Source organism: Xiphophorus maculatus, chromosome 21 (assembly GCF_002775205.1).
Source record: "Xiphophorus maculatus strain JP 163 A chromosome 21, X_maculatus-5.0-male, whole genome shotgun sequence".
Classification (NCBI taxonomy): Eukaryota; Metazoa; Chordata; class Actinopteri; order Cyprinodontiformes; family Poeciliidae; genus Xiphophorus; species Xiphophorus maculatus.
The window spans coordinates 17331607-17349080 of record NC_036463.1 but is presented as its reverse complement, the minus strand read 5'-3'; the positions used below and the strand labels follow the sequence as shown (position 1 = coordinate 17349080).

The following is a 17474-nucleotide window of genomic DNA, read 5'->3' as shown; positions in this document are numbered from 1 at the left end:
TGTGTCTGCAGCTGTCTGTTCAGATTAACCCTCCTCTGTCAGGCTCTGACTAACAGGTTTTCCCTCCTCCTCACTCTTGTCTGGTGAAAGATGCACAGCGTCCTAACGGGAAGCGCACACGGCCGTCTGTCCCCTGAAAAATCATCGATTTTTTTTTTTTTTCTTCCTTTTCAGCGCCCAAGGTCAGGCCCCGAAGAACAAACCGGGAGGATCTTATCGCCTCAGAAGAACAGGGCCCTCCTCTCGAGTCTATTTATCGAAAGGGAAAGTAAACACAAATGAAGTTGAGAGCGCGCGCTCACCCCCAGTGACGTGACGTGGTGCCACCTTAGCGAAGCGGTAAATCAGTAAGGAACGAGACAGCGCCGAAATTTGAATGAGAGAAAATTGCTCAACGCGTCCAGATACCGCATCTCTTTTCCGCTTTGCCGTTCGCAAGTGTCGGTGTTTTCAAATTGCCCTCTGTTTATCTGCTTGTTTGGTTTTTTTGGGGGGGAGGGGGGTAAATATGGTGCATAATTTCCAGATTCAGCACGTTGTCATTTCTCAGAATACTAATGCAGACATACGGACAGCCGTATAGCTGTGAGAAGAAAAAGAAAAAAAGAAGAAGAAGCAGGAATGAATCTGTAGGTTATGCAGGATGTTTCCCTGCAGATGTGAAATTTCCTCTTTTTTTTTTTTTTAACATCCACATGTAATTCTGAACAAATGACCAAACTACGATTCTGTTTGGCTAAAAGGATCGATCCCGTGTCTGGGAGAGGGAAAAAAAAAAAAAAAAAAAGTCTTTCTGCATATTAGCAGCTTTTTGCCCTTTGCCACGAGTTGCGTGCTTACTGCGCATCACAAGAGAATTACAGGGCTTTCAGGAAAAATGACCGAAGGTGAGATTAAATTTTTGTTGGATTTTTAATGGTTTGTGATCAAATTGGAGACGCTCAGCAGCACTCGTCCTGATTTAATATTGACAGAAACAAAGGTGTCAAGAACCTTCTGTTGAGAAGCTCCAAGAAAACAACTTTGAAGTGTTTTTAGACTTGAATAGGAATATTTACAATTTGTGAGATTAAGGATCTGGTCCACTTCACCGGCGAAGCTGGGAACTGTTTGCCTTGATGCTCTCATAGGCTCTCAGTTTTCTTAAAAAATAGAGCCAAAAAAAAAAAAACATAAAGAAATGTCACGTTGGACTTTCCTCAACTTGAACTAAAGCTCTATAGTCTTCCTCTAGGAACTTTATTTACAAGTGAAATACAAATTTGATCTATTTCTTTCACTTTACAATCTTTTATTCTCAGTAACTCAGGTAAAATCTTTTGGATTTTATATTATATCACGCATTTGTGTGTGTGTGTGTGTGTGTGTGTGTGTGTACATGTGGGGGCGGGTGGGTGTGTGTGAGTGTGTGGTGGCTCTTTGTGTCCAGTTGCAGCTCACACTTTGTGACTCTCCCCTGAGCCTTTGAACAAGATTTCTCATGGTAAACCATCTTGTTTGCACCTTTTTCCTTCCACCAAACTTTCCATTAAAACAGCTGGACTCCGCATTAACACTTCAGCAAGTATCTGTTTTTTGTTTGACAATGACCATTATTCTGTTAGGTTCACTTTTTGAAGAGAATTAGAGAAATAAATGAACTTTTGAAGGATTTTCACATTTACCGAGGTGCTTCTGTGGACGCTCTGAGACATTCGCAAACGTTCATAGTCATGGTCTAAACAACTAAACACCAGTAATCCATAAAACGGCGTTTGAATGACATATTTATTCCTGGGGTACGTTTTCCAACATTTACAAGCTCCACCAATCAGTAGCGCCGTATAGATTAGCGATACAGTTTGCTTTCAACACCCATAAAGTCAAACCCTCACCATTTCAATATAATCCACTTGTATAGCTTTTTATTTAGAAAGTGCTCAGGTGTTCTTCCCGAAATGTCAAAGCATGCCCCCAACGACTGACAGATCCATCTTTTTTTCTTTTCTTTTTTCAAAGTTTTATTCTCTCTTGTCTCCAGGACAACGCAAAGTCTTACTTGCAAGCTTTTTTTAAGAGCAAGAAGAGCTTGGATTTCTGCTCAGAGAGTTTTTAAATAGAATGAGCACAGACTCTCCTCCTCAAATAACCGACATTATATAAAAAACAACAACAAAAAAAAGGACAATATCACCAGTTTGTAAACTGCATAATGCGTCTGTCAGGGAGTCAGCATTAAGACGCCGTGCTGCAGCCATAATTCCTGTCATGTGTAGGTTGTACTTAGTAATTTAATCTAATTGCAGGCTAATGTAACAGATACTTGTGAAGCATAGGGGAAGGGAATCACTAGGGGAACGGAGGGCGGGGGGACGGGGAGGGTGTAATCAACGAGCTGATTACTGGGAGTCTGAAATGACAGGTCAAGATCCTGATTGGTCGAAGCGGTCGAACGGAAGAATGGCGGGCCTGAGATGTTTTCGCGACCAAATCGAAGGAAACTCCTGGAGCAGAAAATTTTCCTTCCACCCATTGTTAAAACCTTTCCACTGATAAGCACCGGCACACACACACACCGTTGTCCGTGCGGGAAGATGTCAAAGCGCGAAACAAGATAACACGCCCTTGGAGGAGGCGTCCAAATGGATCGGCGCGTGAAACCCAGTTTTTGCTCGAGATCAGCTCTGCTTGCTGAATAAGGAGTTGAATAAAAAATGTGTGTTATGACACACCGGCATTTACAGATGCGGGCTCTGTGTCTGGCAGAGAGATATCAAAGTAGCACAATATTGATCCCCGGGAACAGGGATCAATATGAAGCCATTGCTCCTTAGTATTTGTTTCTCAGCCGCCCGCCTTCCTCTAAAATGGGTGATCATGGCTTCTAAAGTGATGGCTGAGGCCGGGTACGCTCTGGCGTGTGTGTGTCTTCTACGCTCTGTGCATGGCGTGCACACAGATCAGGTCCAGCTTAGACACATGCGAGTGTGAGACGGTGTCATGGTGAGCATGAGGCCGTGCACGCTGACCGCTAATGGTGCAAACCTCCAACAGTTGCTTCACTTTTACATGTATGCGACTTTATTCAGTTCAGTTCAAAAGTATTTTATTGAGCCCTAAGGGAAATTTGAATGTTGTTAATCATATTGCTTTGAAATTCTTTAAAACGTTATTGTAGACGGTGGTGGCTGTGGGCAGGTAGGATCTCCTGTAGCGGTCTGTATTGCAGCGAATTTGAAGAAGCCTCTGACTGAAGACGAGGCGTTTTTCCATGACAGTCTTATGAATGTCACTAGCGCTTACAGTCCCTTGCAAAGGTGTCTTTGAATTGTTTCCTATTTTGTCACAAGCACAGAATTTTGTGTATCTTTGTATTTTAATATTAGCATATTTGTAAAGTGGGAGGAAAATTACGTGTGCTTGAAACAACCAGACTGCTTCTATGAAGCTTTTTGTTGTCTGATTTTCTGATGCCCTTACAGATCAGATTTATTAACACGGAGACTGAATAGAAGACATTTAACCCTAGAAATCGTTGACGTCTGACAGTAGAGATGGATTTTTATTTTGGGGTATTTAAATCAAGAAACTCTTTTCAGATTTTCATAAGTAAAAACATTTGAGAGCTCTCCGCAATTTCCCTTCTGTTACGCAATTTAGTTGTAATTTGAGTTTTGTTACAAATTCCCAATGAAATGCGTAAAAATTTGTTGCCGCAATTTAAAATATATGAGAGAAACTTATGGGTATGAGCATACCAATACAATGTTAAGCAACAACATTGTTTATTATTGTCTGCAAGAGCTTCCAGAATCTTTTTTGTTTTTTCTGACATCTTTTCATGTGGTCTCTTTTGCTTACTTCACACCGAACAGTTGTACACATAAAAGGAGGACATGGCTCACGTTGTTCCTCATGACCTGTGTGGTTTGTTCTCATGCAGATACGACCGAACCACGTTACGGTCCATATCTGATTCACCCGCAGAAAGCAGCAGATTTCTCTGGCTGCAGATGCACGCACACGCGCGCACCCACACATCCGAGGTGTAAAAGAAAGCCGTGGCCGCCGTCTCCTTGGGAGGCGGGTGTTGGCTGTGTGTCTGGACCTGGCAGCGCTCTGGCCAAAAAGCCTGAGAGGAAAAGAGGAAAATCAACAGCCGCTTGTCTGTTTGTTCTGCAACACCTGCAAACCCCCTCCTGCCAGCTGCCTCGGTCTGTGTTTAGCGTTGGACTTATCCGTCCTATTGTATATTTACACTTTGCCTGTGCCTCGTTGTCCGTGTCCCGCGGAATGGGGCCAGCTTTGATATTTGGCTCGTTTTTCTCTTTATAGATTACGCCGCGCATTACTGTGCATCTGATTCGCCACGAAAATGGCATCCAATGGCGGGAAAGCGAGCGCTAAGAATGCAGAGTCGGTGTTTGCCACGACGAGTTTGGTCTCTTTCCCTGGATGTTTGCCTCTCTTTGCTTACTCAACCATATTGGCCGTTTCTCTGGTTTATAGTTTGCAATAATGAAATCCATATTGTGGATTCAAGTGCATGCAAGTACAAACACCCAGCTATCCCCAAGTCATAACGCACAGGTATTTACAATGGTTTGTGAAAGTATTCACATCCCGTGAACTTGATTTACATGTTTTTCGTCTCATCACAGCCACCTCTGGCTAGGAAGGGGGTGCCTGGCTAGGAAGGCACCCCCTTCCTATTTTTGCAGGATGAGAACAAGGATGAGAACAAAAATTCTCATCCTGATGAGAACAAAAATTGCGATAGCACGATGCTATCACTGCCGTGTTCTGGCTGCAGTTAAAATTGCACCGAAAACTCTTCGGCGCCAGTAAGCGAAGAGCGTAAAGCCGCAAAAACGAAATCGGTCGTTCCACCTCTCATCAAAGAAAAGTCATTTCAGTAGCTTGAAAAAGTTCATATTATAAGTGGATTATCAAAATACAACAAAAAGTGCCTTTATATTAAAAACGAATACAGGTTTAAAATTATTAGACACCAGCTTCTGTTAGCATTTGTAAATACAGGCTGCTAGTTCTCTGTCGTTTATGGGTTTCAGTGCTGGAACGTCTTTCAAATTGAATCAGTATTTTGACGACTAATGACATGTTTTTGTCCGTGATTTCCTTTTGCTTTATAGAATCCATAGTATCTTCCAAATGCTGTAGGTTTCTAGTGTTAGAGGAAGAGAGGTAGTCCCACAGCATCACTGAGCCACCACCGTGCTTCACTGTAGTTATGTTGTTGGTTTTCTTCTTCACCTGCTGAGCTACAGGATACTATAGCTTCAATTTTGATTCATAATTTCACTGCAACTGTATTCTGAGATTGAATCACATTCAGGTGAACACTGTTTACAAATTATGTGGCTTTCAAATGCAGCTGTTTGTTGTTTTTTATTTAGCATTGTCAAAGTAATGTAAAGCGGGCTAAATACAAAGACATACCACTCTCTCCAGATTTGTATTTGTAAAAAAAAAAAAAAAAAGATAAAGGAAAACCACTGATCCTCGTTTTTCTTCAACTTCATATCCATGCAGGATTTTGCGCAGGTTTATTGCATGACTTTTCAGTAAAATACATTGAAGTGTGTATTTTCTGTGTATTCCTTCAAGGCGCTGTACGTAACTTTCTGTTTGTCCTGCATTTCAATCACATTCTCTTTGTCATGTGTTAAACTGGGCAGAGTTGAAAGGCAAAAACCAGCCGGCATCTTCCACCTCCTCTCAACACCAGTGCTTCCTTTGTTCGGTTTTTCCCTCTTCATGAAATTGGATACAGTTCCTTCTCGTTTGTTCTGCGTCTGTTTTTTTTTTTGGGGGGGGGGAGGTTGTGCCAAAGATCTCTGAAACGGAGTGGAGAGAGTCCCACGGGGGCTGAGCCAAGCCGCAAGCAGCTGTGCTCTGCCCGCTGGGCCTTTGGGGAAGGTTCTGAAATGATAATGAGCACTTTGTGTTCTGCAGTTACAGGACGGACATTGAAGATGTGCCATAAACATCTTTTCAGATATACGAGTGTATTGAGATACGGGTGAGCTCTGAAAAGCAGCGACGTAAGGTGCAGAATCAACATTCTGATGCTGGTTTTTGTAGTGTTTGGTGAGCTTGTGCTGTTTTTTTTTTTTTTTTTTTTTTTTTTAAATACATAATCATTTTAAATACAGAGCAGCTGTTGCACACAGTCAGATACTGAGAAATCATTGTTTTTCCTACTATAAAATGTGCTTACAGTTTTAAAAATGACCATAAAATAGGAGTTGGTGGACTAAAATAAGCAAAAAATAAACGAAACCAAAGCAGGAGACCATAAATTTGTTAACCATATTTAGTAACTTTATCTTATTTGAATTTACCGGCTCTAGAGTCTAAAACGTCTCGATGTCTAAAAATTTAAATAACAAGTAAATGTTAGCAGATTTTGCACCTATGCCAATCAAATTTTATATAATTCCACCAGCAAAATACTGGATACGTGCTTCTTCTCTGATTTACATTACATTCGATCAAGTAATGTAATTTTTACTCAAATGAAAATCTTATATCTGCCCATGCCTAGTTCAATGGTGTTGCATCATTTTTTGTTTTATTAGAACAAAAATAATACACAAAATTTAATTCACAGATTTGATTTATGATTAATTTTCATCATAAGAGGACATACCACAGAAATAAAATGTGTATAGAAATCTACTTAACCATGGACATATATATTTATGAGTCTTTGCTTGTCAATGAGCATTTATTGCAAACATGAATAATCAAATCTAGCTCACATTTTTACACAACCTGTTCTGACTGCAAGAAAGTTTGGATTTATACATATTATATGTCAAAATAAGATTTAGAAAATAAATAATACATCTGATAGATGATAGATGTATTATAAATATTAATGTATTGATTTTCTAAATCTTATATTGAAAATATGAATTGGTGGTTTTTATGTTATTTTATAATTGTTTTCTTTTTTTTAGTCTTCAAAATAGAAGAATTAAGAAAACTAAGAACGCATATTTTTTGTGTTCATTATTAAAATGTTCAGGTAGGAACTCTAGTGCGCCACCTAAACTCAACTAGACTCCCGTTTGCTTGTGGTAATTGTAGTCCAGCTTATATCGTGTGGCCCTCATCGTGCTCAATAAGGAACTACAAGTCCCAGATTCGACAATGCGGAAACACAAACAACAAAGTAGAAGCAGCACACGACGGTAGAAGGAGGATGTCTTATGCTGGAAAGAAGAGAAAACTAGATAAAACCCGACAGGACAGGCTTTATTTTGACAGCTATTCTGATGTGACGATACATGAAGAGATGATAGCGGACCACGTCCGGACCAACACCTACCGGACGGCTATTTTAAAGAACAGCGAGTTGATTAGAGGTAAAGTGGTGCTGGATGTCGGAGCAGGAACCGGCGTTTTAAGCATCTTCTGCGCTCAGGCTGGCGCTAAGAAGGTGTACGCCGTGGAGGCCTGCTCCATAGCCGAGCAGGCGGTGGAAATAGTGAAGCAGAACAACGTCGAGGACGTAGTGGAAGTCAGAAGAGGTACGGTGGAGACGGTGGAGCTGCCGGAGAAAGTGGAGGTGATAGTGAGCGAGTGGATGGGCTACGCTCTGCTGCACGAGTCCATGCTCAACTCGGTGCTCTACGCTCGCGACAGGTGGCTGAAGGCCGGCGGACTCATCCTGCCGAGCCGCGCCGAGCTCTACATCACCCCCATCAGCGACCCGGTGGTGGAGGACCGCCTGTACTTCTGGTACACCGTCAAAGAGCAGTACGGCGTCGACATGTCCTGCATGTCCAACTTCGCTCGGAGGTGCATTAAGAATTCGGACATAACCGTGAGCGCCGTGGCCATGGAGGACGTGCTCTCCCACCCGGCCCGCTTCGCCGAGCTCGACCTGCATTCGGTGACGGCGGAGGAGCTGCGGACGGTGAAGGGCCGCTTCACGTGCGAGTCGTTCGGCTCGGCTGCGGTGAACGCTTTCTGTGTCTACTTCACGGTGACTTTTCCCTGCCCGGAAAAACCGCACTCGCTCGTTCTGTCCACGTCTCCGTTCAAGCCGGAGACCCACTGGAAGCAGGCGGTGCTGTACCTGGACTCCCCCGTGGAGGTGGTGCAGGACACGCCGGTTAGCGGAGAGGTTAGCATGTTTCCCTCCGAGGACAGCTCCAGACACATATGTATCCATGTGGACTACACTATAGGCGAGCAAAAAAGACAGTCCAAGACTTTTTCCATACCTGACTGGACCGCCGAACCTCAGCCATAGTGGCATTTTAGCATGAACTCCAACAGTTTCATCCATCTTTACACTTTCTTGCCCAAACTACTTTTGTCATATTTACAGTTCTACTCACTGGATTGATAAAGTGGTGGAAAATAATGACTGCAATAAACCTGAAACAAACCATTAACATTCAATGTTACATATGCTAAAAATCTGTCAATTTCTTATATTTACTCATTTCTCGTGCCTAAAGTACCAAAATATATATACATAAAATTTTATGCAGTTGCTACAATTTGATTTAATCAGCAGCACAGGTTTTATTCAAACATTCATGCTTAATAAAATGTTGATGAAATATGTCATGCGTGCCTCATCTTTGTGTGTAAATGTAACCTTTCAAAAGGGTCTTCTATATATTTGTGCTGTCTGTGTGTGCATCTACAACAGGAGGCTGTTTCTTTTGCCATTTTGTTCCCTGTTTTGTACAGTTGTGAGAAGGAAGAGTCTGCAGTGAGTGCATCTGAGTTCATACTTTGGGATGTTTCAGAGTCGGTGGCAACTGGCTATGAAAAGCAACTATCTACTAAGTTTACTGTGAAGAAATGGGGATATTTAAAAACGGCACCAAAAGTTTTCGGGTCCCTTGAGTTTTTTTTTCCAGATTTCATCTGCTTTACTAGAAAATCCACTCAACTCAGTGGTGGTGGAAGCAAAAACTCACTCCATGTATGCAAAGGACACAATCTGACAAACTTCCATCTGTAATTGTAGTAAAAAAATATTTTTTTATAAAGTGTTGTGTCAGTGGGGCTGAAGAAAAAAATATACAGAACTGTTAAATAAGATGGAGATGGATTCCTAAAATGGGTCGGAAGATTAGCAGTTAAGTCACGATTGGTTTCACTCAATGATTGTTCCATCTTGAACTCCTCTGTACCCGAACAGAGCTGGCACACGTTATTCTTTGCTAATACAAGTTTGACATCTTGTAAAAAATGAAGCCCCACAGACTCATCTCACCCAGAGGTCACCAGCCTTTACGAAGCAGACTGCCAATTTTGCACTTGAACTACACTGACGGAAATTTGTCCAGAGCCAAAAAGTGAAAGGGGAAAAAATCTGAATTTGAGTGATTTAATATGCAACCTTTCTTTGCAAGATCTGAAATCTATTCATTTGATCCAGGTTTTTAGGTTTGAGAAATAAGAAAGCTCTTCTACAAGAAAAGAAACTGCACATATTTGAATAGAAAAGGGCCATTTCCATTACAAAGAAAGAGCTTGCTTGTAATATTAGTCTCGTCGTAAGTATTTTTAGCTTTTGTACAGACATGAACAAATAAAATGGTCTGTCATATCGTTTATTGGCTGCAGTCCTCTGTTCTACACAATGCACGATAGAATGAAGTTCTCAAAGTCATTTATAAAATATGTAAAGGCAAAAAAATCTGTTTCACTTGTAAAAAAAATCTCGAAATAAATCAAATTCTCCGATTTAGCTTCAATGTTGTGAACGCATTACAACATGGTCTCAGGTTAGACTGTCAGTCCTTCACTTTACTTTGAAACTCTTGTTTGAAACGCCAACCTTACTGATGTTCATCCAAGTGGAATAACTGATCATTTTAGACGATTCTAGTCGTTTTGAGGAAAGAAGGAACGAAACGGCAGCGTGCTTGTTTGTCCTGTCTATGTTCATAGGGAAACGATATGCAGGAAATGTTACTTTGAGTTCATAATTTGTGTTTAAATGAGTATTTCATTCTAATACAATCACATTTTCATTCAGATATACAATTACATCTTTGTTTCCCAAAATAAATTCGAACAAATAAAATTCCACCAGCGTCCTGAGATTGGAACCGTGAAACGTCTGGACATGAGTCTCATCTTACCTTCTGCTGGGAAAAAAGTGATCATAACTGTAACGTTGGATCAAACAGTGTTCCGCTATTTCTGTAGGTGCCTTATTATTTTGTTCTTTTGCAATATTGTGTTACTCGCAGGTCGAAGGAAGGACAACATGTTGTAACCGTAGCAGACAGCATGAACGCTGACGTAAAGCCAGGTTGCACTTTCTTTTTTTTTTATGGCTCCTGTCGCCTTTAAAAACTTCTGAAAACATAAGAGCAGCTCTGTGGCTAAAGGTCAGAAACAGATTTGGTGTTCGAAACTTCCTACTCTTTTTTTTTTTTTTCTCCTCCCCTCCCCCCAAACTTCAAAATCAGCCAATAAATATCTTAAAGCGATCATGATCTGAAGTACGCTTTCTTTATTTCACTGTGAGCAAATCCATTATTTATCTATTGGAAAAATAATTGCAAGCTCATTATTGGTATTACCACTTGATAATAATTTTACCAAGTGGAAGCATAAAGTAAAAGAGAACTGGTCCAAGTGCTAAACCCTGTGGTGCTCCACAAGTAACCCCCCAGAGCGTAAATATGCATCATTTGCCTAAGCAGTCTGGAATCTGTTGGATACAGGCGACATCAACCAGCCAAGTTCTGCTCCCTTGATCCCTAAAGCATGTCTGAACCATTCTAAGATAATTGTGTCATCAATTATCAAACTCTGACAGTTTGATATAGACATAATTCTGTTATCTGAGGCAATGAGAATGTCTCGGGCGACTTTCAGTGGTGCTGCCTCTGTGCTATCATGGCTCTGATACCTGACAGAAGCTCTTCAAACATGTCATTACTGTTTAAATGCTCACATAAACCTGTAGCTGCTATTTAAACAAAAATTAAAAAGACTGATAAAGGAAGCTTAGACATAGGGTCAACAATGTTTGTTTTTTCAATGCAGCAGCAGGAGAATAATTTTTTTCTTGGCGTTTTTGCATTGCTTGTACCTATTTGCACATTTTTAAAAAAATGTTGGGGAAAGAGGCTCTGACTTATAGTTGAACTATGGCTTTGGTTCTAGCCAAGGAACATATCAGTGTATGAGGGACTGATAATATGGAGTATGGCTGTCTAGTTGGCATGCGTTGTGTTGATTTGCAGGTAATAAAAAAACTGCCAAAAATCCAGGATCTCAAGACGTAGTCATGGGGATCAGCGCGTCTTTGCTTTTTGCAGCACATGTTCCGTTGGCATCTTTCAGTAGTGACCGTCAGATAGGTGGATTTGGAAATCCATCTGAACAGAGGCATGATTTTTGATCTCTTGTGAAGGAGAAGCTGAGCCAAATTGTGACGTTCTCATTGTACGGGTCTGTTTGTTCTGTGGTTATGAGGTATGGTTCATGACCAAAATAAAAAAAACAAACCAGATGCTAGATTCATGTCGCTGCAATGTGCTTTCACTGTAAGCCCTCTGCTCTCGCACATCAAAAAGTGTCAATATTATTAGCTTCAATATTAGCTATTAGGACGTTCTGGAGGGGCCACACACTCCTTCTGGCCTGGGAGTACCTTGAAATTCTCTGAAACGAGCTGAAGTGTCACTGGGGAGAGAGATCGTAAGGTTTCCCACTTGGGATAAGAGGATGGATGGATGAAATCCACTGTTATTCTAATTCAACATCATCTGGTTTCAGAACCAAGACTTTTCTCTTAAGACTTTGTTCTGAAGTTAGAAAGGCACGTGAATCGTTTTGTGCAAGTCTTTGTTCCAGACAGATTCTTTAACTTTCCACCGAGATAAAGTTATTTAGTTGCAATCTGCCTATTGTGTACCTGCACCGACTTAATATCTTTGCAATGTCAGGGAAAAAAAAGACCATCAGGCGGGACAAAGGAAGGTGGCCAGAGAATCGCAATGTCAACCGCAGAGCAGGCAGCCACTGACAAGTAGACAATCCCACTCTCGCATGCATGGCCACTCTCCGCTGGTAGATGCTAAACTAATTGTGATCCATTCCTGCCTCAAATAATTTGGAAACCATTAGAAAGGAGTGTTGGTACTTGAAATGGGATTATTTGTGTTGTATCACAACAGCAATTTGGGGGCCAATCGATAGGCTATGTGCTTAATCTAACTGATTTCAACGCCCATTGTTCACTGGACAGCCGGAGAACAAGACGGGGGCATCTAAAGAGGAAGAAGTGCAACGAATAATGCTGTCTTTGGATTTCTTCTGTTTACCTTCTCTCTCAAAAGCTTGAGAAACAATTGTTGTTTGGCTACAAATCACCCTCGGGTCATTTTTTAAAAATACGTTGGAAAATTATAATTTAGCACCCATAATAGGGTTTTTTTTATTTATTTTTTATTTACATTTTTCAACAACTGATGGTCTTTTCTCTGCTCATAATTCTCTGTGTTTGGAGCATATGAGGTGTGATGGAAAGACTGGAGATCTAATTTCGGTTCCCTAAATGAAACTGAATGGCCTGTTTTCCCTGAATGTCTGTTTAACTCTCTGCTTTGTTCTGAGCTTACTAGTGGTTTATTTTGATGTATGAAAAAGTTGGATGCACACAATACCTATAATATGTTAGGACACTTTAAAAAATGGCCTACACACACAACACGCAAGTATGATGTTTTAATGTGAGGGAAGTTAATGCATTTTACGTTCAGTCAATCCAGTCCAATATGGCTCTCCTGTGTGTAAAATACAAAGTTTGGTGTAACAGTAAATGACCCATTCGCACTTCCAGTGGGTTTTTTTTTAATATATTGTGAACATATTTCTACACTCTTTAGAAGAACACAACAACAATAGGCTCAAAAAAAAAACATTTAAAAGACAGTCAGATGGTTTATAATTTGAAGCCTGTTGCCACCGATTGCATCAACACAACTGCTCACAAATTGGGTATACGTGTTAAAAAATGTTTTTGATGTTACCGCGTTATTAGGAGAAATTGTATAGAAACAGAAATCTATTACATCCCTTTTACTTGGGATGTAATAGACAGAACTGATTTGAATTTTTCTTGGATTGACCTGGATTCTGTATAGTTTGTCTTTTAACATTTTTTAGGAGGACATTTCTTTTCCCCCCCCCCAACGACTTATAGTCTGTCGGGTATGAATAACCTTGGCTAAGTGCAGTCTTACAGGGTTTTCTAAATCTTAAACAAAAGCTTAAAAAAAAAAGGCACTTCTCGCTCTTTTATAAATCAATTCCCACTGAAAGCTGACTGGACTGGTTGCGAACAGTATCCAACCACGACCCCTCATTCATCCCTGCAAGCTAATAACGCCGCAAATTAGGCAGTGGGATTCAATTCCCACCGTCAGTTACAGTAACCAATATTTCTGTCAGCATTTCCTGCGAGGACAAATTAGCGATATGTTATTGACAAAAGCTAATCTGGCCGAGCAGCAGACCACACTGTTCGTCATCATTATCGTTAGCAACAAGAACTGACCCCCGTGGCCACTCCTCGTCCCCTCAAAATAGCTCCAGACCGGCGTACTGTTTGTCCCGGCGTATTTATTCCTGGAGAGAGTAATAGGAGCGTACACTTATTCAAATGAGAAACGGAACCGGTATTTATTCTAGCCCAGAGCTGAAAAGCTCGGCCGAGGAAGCCGCTGCCTATCAGAAAAGCATCCAGCTGAAAGCACCGAGGCCTGACTCCGATGGACGGACACACACACACGCCAACGCACGCAGCACACAACAAGGATGGATTTGGTTGGCGCCTGTTAAGAAAGTAAATCCCAAATCGCACAACGCGGCACGTAAGTCTGAACGGGATGGCCCCGATTCCCAATCAGCCTGAGGCAGACGACGCTCAGCCCGCGAGCGAAGTACAAATCCACCAAACTGTGCGCCCTGCGTTCCCCCCCCTCCTCACTAATCCATTTTCAATCACGCACTTTTTGGATTATGCCTTCGCGTAATTCTTCTCAGGTATTGTTTTATAACTTAATATTGTATTTTTCAATTTAGGGTGAGTTGGGTTTGTGGGGTCAGGCGCAGGATTGGATGAGCAGCGGCCTGTCTGGAAGCGCCAGATTGGGAGCTGCGTGTCGGCGGCCGGCTGAAAGGAGCCTGATAAACCTTTCTGACTGGGAGTCCAAGCAGAGCAGGTGCAGAAAGGTGGCAAGAATGACCTGATTCCGTCTCTCTGAGGCGACCCTGCCTTTCACCGCGAAACATCCGACTCACAAAAAAAGCATCTTCTGCCGACTGTCTCACCTTCAGCTGAGGGTTTGAATCTGAAACGTTATTTTGCCGTTTTCCTAATCTGCAAAGTCAAACGCTTCTTCTCAGCTAACCTTCTACCTCTGCCCACAATTTGAACTCACAGAACCTTTTTACCATCTCTCAAAATGTGGTAGATATTTAATCGTTTTGTGTAATTAAGTGCTAAAATGAGATCAGACACTATGTCCAATGATCTATTTTCAAGAGTTCAAATCTTCCTTCAACCTCCAGCAATAAATGTGATTATAAATTAGATTGCAAGAAGTCATTATAACAGTTACGAGGTCAAATCTGTGAATCCGTTTCTCTTATTTCATTACACTGACACACAGAAAACCTGAATATGGTATTATTGTCTTTCATAAACTCTGGTTAGGAGAAGAAGAGGCAGCCTTTTAAACCTTTGCACACGTTGTACTCAGCTTGAGGTGTTCAAATAAGTTTGATTAGATCAAGGCATTGAAATGGACTCATTTACATTTGCTTTGTTTGGCACGATTGGAAAGTCAATAGAAAACAGGAAAGATGTCAGAATTGTGGAGCTGTGCAAGTCTGGTTGATCCTTGGGAACAACTTCCAGATACTGAAGGCGCCACATTCATTCGTTCGAACGGTTATATGCACGTGAGGATGCCCGACCATTACAACGCTCGAGAAGGAGGCGGGTTCTGTGTCCCAGATGAGCGTATGTTAGTCCAAAATGTGGACATAGACCCCCGGAAACAAAAGAACAGAGACATTGTGAAGATGCTGCTGAAGCTGGCAAGACTGTGTCAGAATCCACAGTGGAAAGCGTCCTGAAACACCCACTCAGCAAGGAGGAAGCCATTACTCCAAAAGAAACATAAAAAGCCAGTTACAGTTTGCAAATGAACCCAGGGACGTCAGTCTTCACTGTTTGGAGACATGTCCTCATGTTTGACAAAACTCAAGTGGAACTGTTTGACCATGACGACCATCACTACGTTTAGAGGAAAAATGGGCGCGCTTGTACCATCCCAACTGTTTAGTATGGCAGCGGCAGCATCTTGTTGTGGTGCCGTTTTGCTGCAAGAGGAGCTGTGACTAAAATGTCTGTCAATTTCTGGATTCAATGAAAGTATTGACGCACATATGATTTTTTTTTCTTTTCTTTTCTTTCTGCTAACCCTACAAGCAACTGTGGACCGAAAGGAAAACGGTTGGAAAGGAAAAAATAAAGGAAGACAACAGAGGACGACATTTTTACTGCATTCTCAAGTAAAACTGTACGTAACTTATCTGACAGAAATTGTAATTCCCATCTAGTTGCTGAAAGATGATGGTACATAAAAGTTTGCCCAGAAAAGAAAAAAAAAAAAAGTCTTTCACTAAAGTTACAAGTTTACTGGTAAATTTGAAAGATGCCCAACAGAGAAATGATACATACAATAGATTTCTCTATTGATTGTCTGGTAGTTCTACGGCGATTTTCCCATTTCTCTACACATTTGTGTGAATGTCTTCCTTTTTTTTTTTAAAAAAGACCTGTGGGATTTTTTTTTTTTTTTTTAAAGAATCACTCCAACCTCCTCTTTCTCTTCCGCTTCACTGACTAACGAACACTTTCTTCTGGATAAAACCAACATTACCCTCCGTTGAACAATTGTAAAAAAGAAAAAAAAAAAAAAGAAGAAGAAGAAAAAAAAATTCAATATTTCCACTCTTGCTGGCAGAGTTGAGGAAAAAAAAAAAAAGAAAAGAAACGCATCTTAGACCATCAATCGTCTAATAACCATTATAATATGACAAAGGAAAATTAAGAAAAGGAAGTATATAATACACAAGGGAGGGAGCGGGATACTGGAAGACAGAAGCCTGATCGCGGGTCTCTCAATCTTCGAGCCATCGAACAAACTCACTGATGGATTTCTAGGCACATCCTTCGCCGGTTCATGAATAGAAATCCTTCCCCTCATTCAGACATTGTCACTGGTGACCTCCAGCACATCTCATGTAACACCATCCCTCCCTCATGCATTAATACGCCCGTACTAATTCGTGTTTCGGTACTCCAGCCTGACGTTGTCGCTCGGCTACACGTCGACGACCCCCGGAGACCGTGCAGACCGTGAACTTTGTGTGTCTGGGCCTCGAAGGTATCAGGCGAAAAAAAAGAAAAAAAGAAAGAAAGAAAGATAAAAGAGAGCCAAAAGGATGGGCCTTCAGAAGTGTATTGTGAGCGAACGTTTTACAGGGTGTCTTTGTGTCGAGTCAATAAAAGGGGGATTAAATGAGCTCTTCGGTAGCCTCGTGTGGCGCTCTCCCCTTTCTTGTCGCCGAGCGAATTATAAAAAGAGGTTCATGTCAGGCGAGTCGCCCTTGGGCTCAGAGAGGAGAGGCGAAAACGGAGCGGAGCGGAGAGGAGCCGCCTAACCGTCTGAGGTTGTCTGCACCCGGTTTCCTCAGCCTCTCTTCTGGGAAAGAGAAGACGACGAATTAGGCTAGATTTGAACTCTGCCGTGAGCCAAGAAGATGTCACTGGTGTATTTTGCTTTCTTATTTGGAACGCCAAATCAGTTTATGTGCAGATTTTTAAAAAATTTTTAAATTTATTTGAATTTTTTGGCTCACATGTTGCTTTAAAAGCCTTCTGTAAATGGAAAGAGGCGTTGGTACACATAAGAGATGACCAGGATGAAAGCAGTGGTCTGCTGGTAATGTTTCCTGTTTCAATGATCAAGTCTCACCACACGAGAATCAGACATAATATTTTAAAACATTTCTCCTTTTGAGATTATTTTTGAAGGTTTGCTTATTTACGAAAATATATTTTCTTCAAGCCACAGCTCAAAGGTCACACGTTTCATTAAGGCAGCAGCTTGACTGAACAATAACTTCTTCATTTCTGAACACTGACTACGGTAGCCTGCAAACAAACCTTCACATTTTCTTATCTTTATGTGACACACCAAGAGAAAAAAGTAGAAAGTAAAAGATGCATGGTCTTCAGTTTTTTTCACTTTAAAACTCTAAAAAAACATGATATGTATTCAGTTCTTTGTGTTCTACTCAATCGTTCCTATCTTCTCCACTGTGGGAACGGTGCGATCAGGTGAGGGCTAAAAAGTTCAAACCTCTTCCATGTTTGTTTGCGTTCTCTTCATGGACTGTGG

The 17474-nt window shown here is 41.3% G+C and overlaps 1 protein-coding gene across 1 annotated transcript; it reads left to right on the top strand.

Moving 5' to 3' along the window:
* The first annotated feature begins 7154 nt into the window (after nucleotides 1-7154).
* prmt6 (protein arginine methyltransferase 6) lies at nucleotides 7155-8599 on the top strand. The gene has a single exon (XM_005803667.2). The coding sequence runs from the start codon at nucleotides 7211-7213 to the stop codon at nucleotides 8264-8266; it is 1056 nt and encodes a 351-aa protein (XP_005803724.1). The 5' UTR covers nucleotides 7155-7210; the 3' UTR covers nucleotides 8267-8599.
* Nucleotides 8600-17474: the final 8875 nt, after the last annotated feature.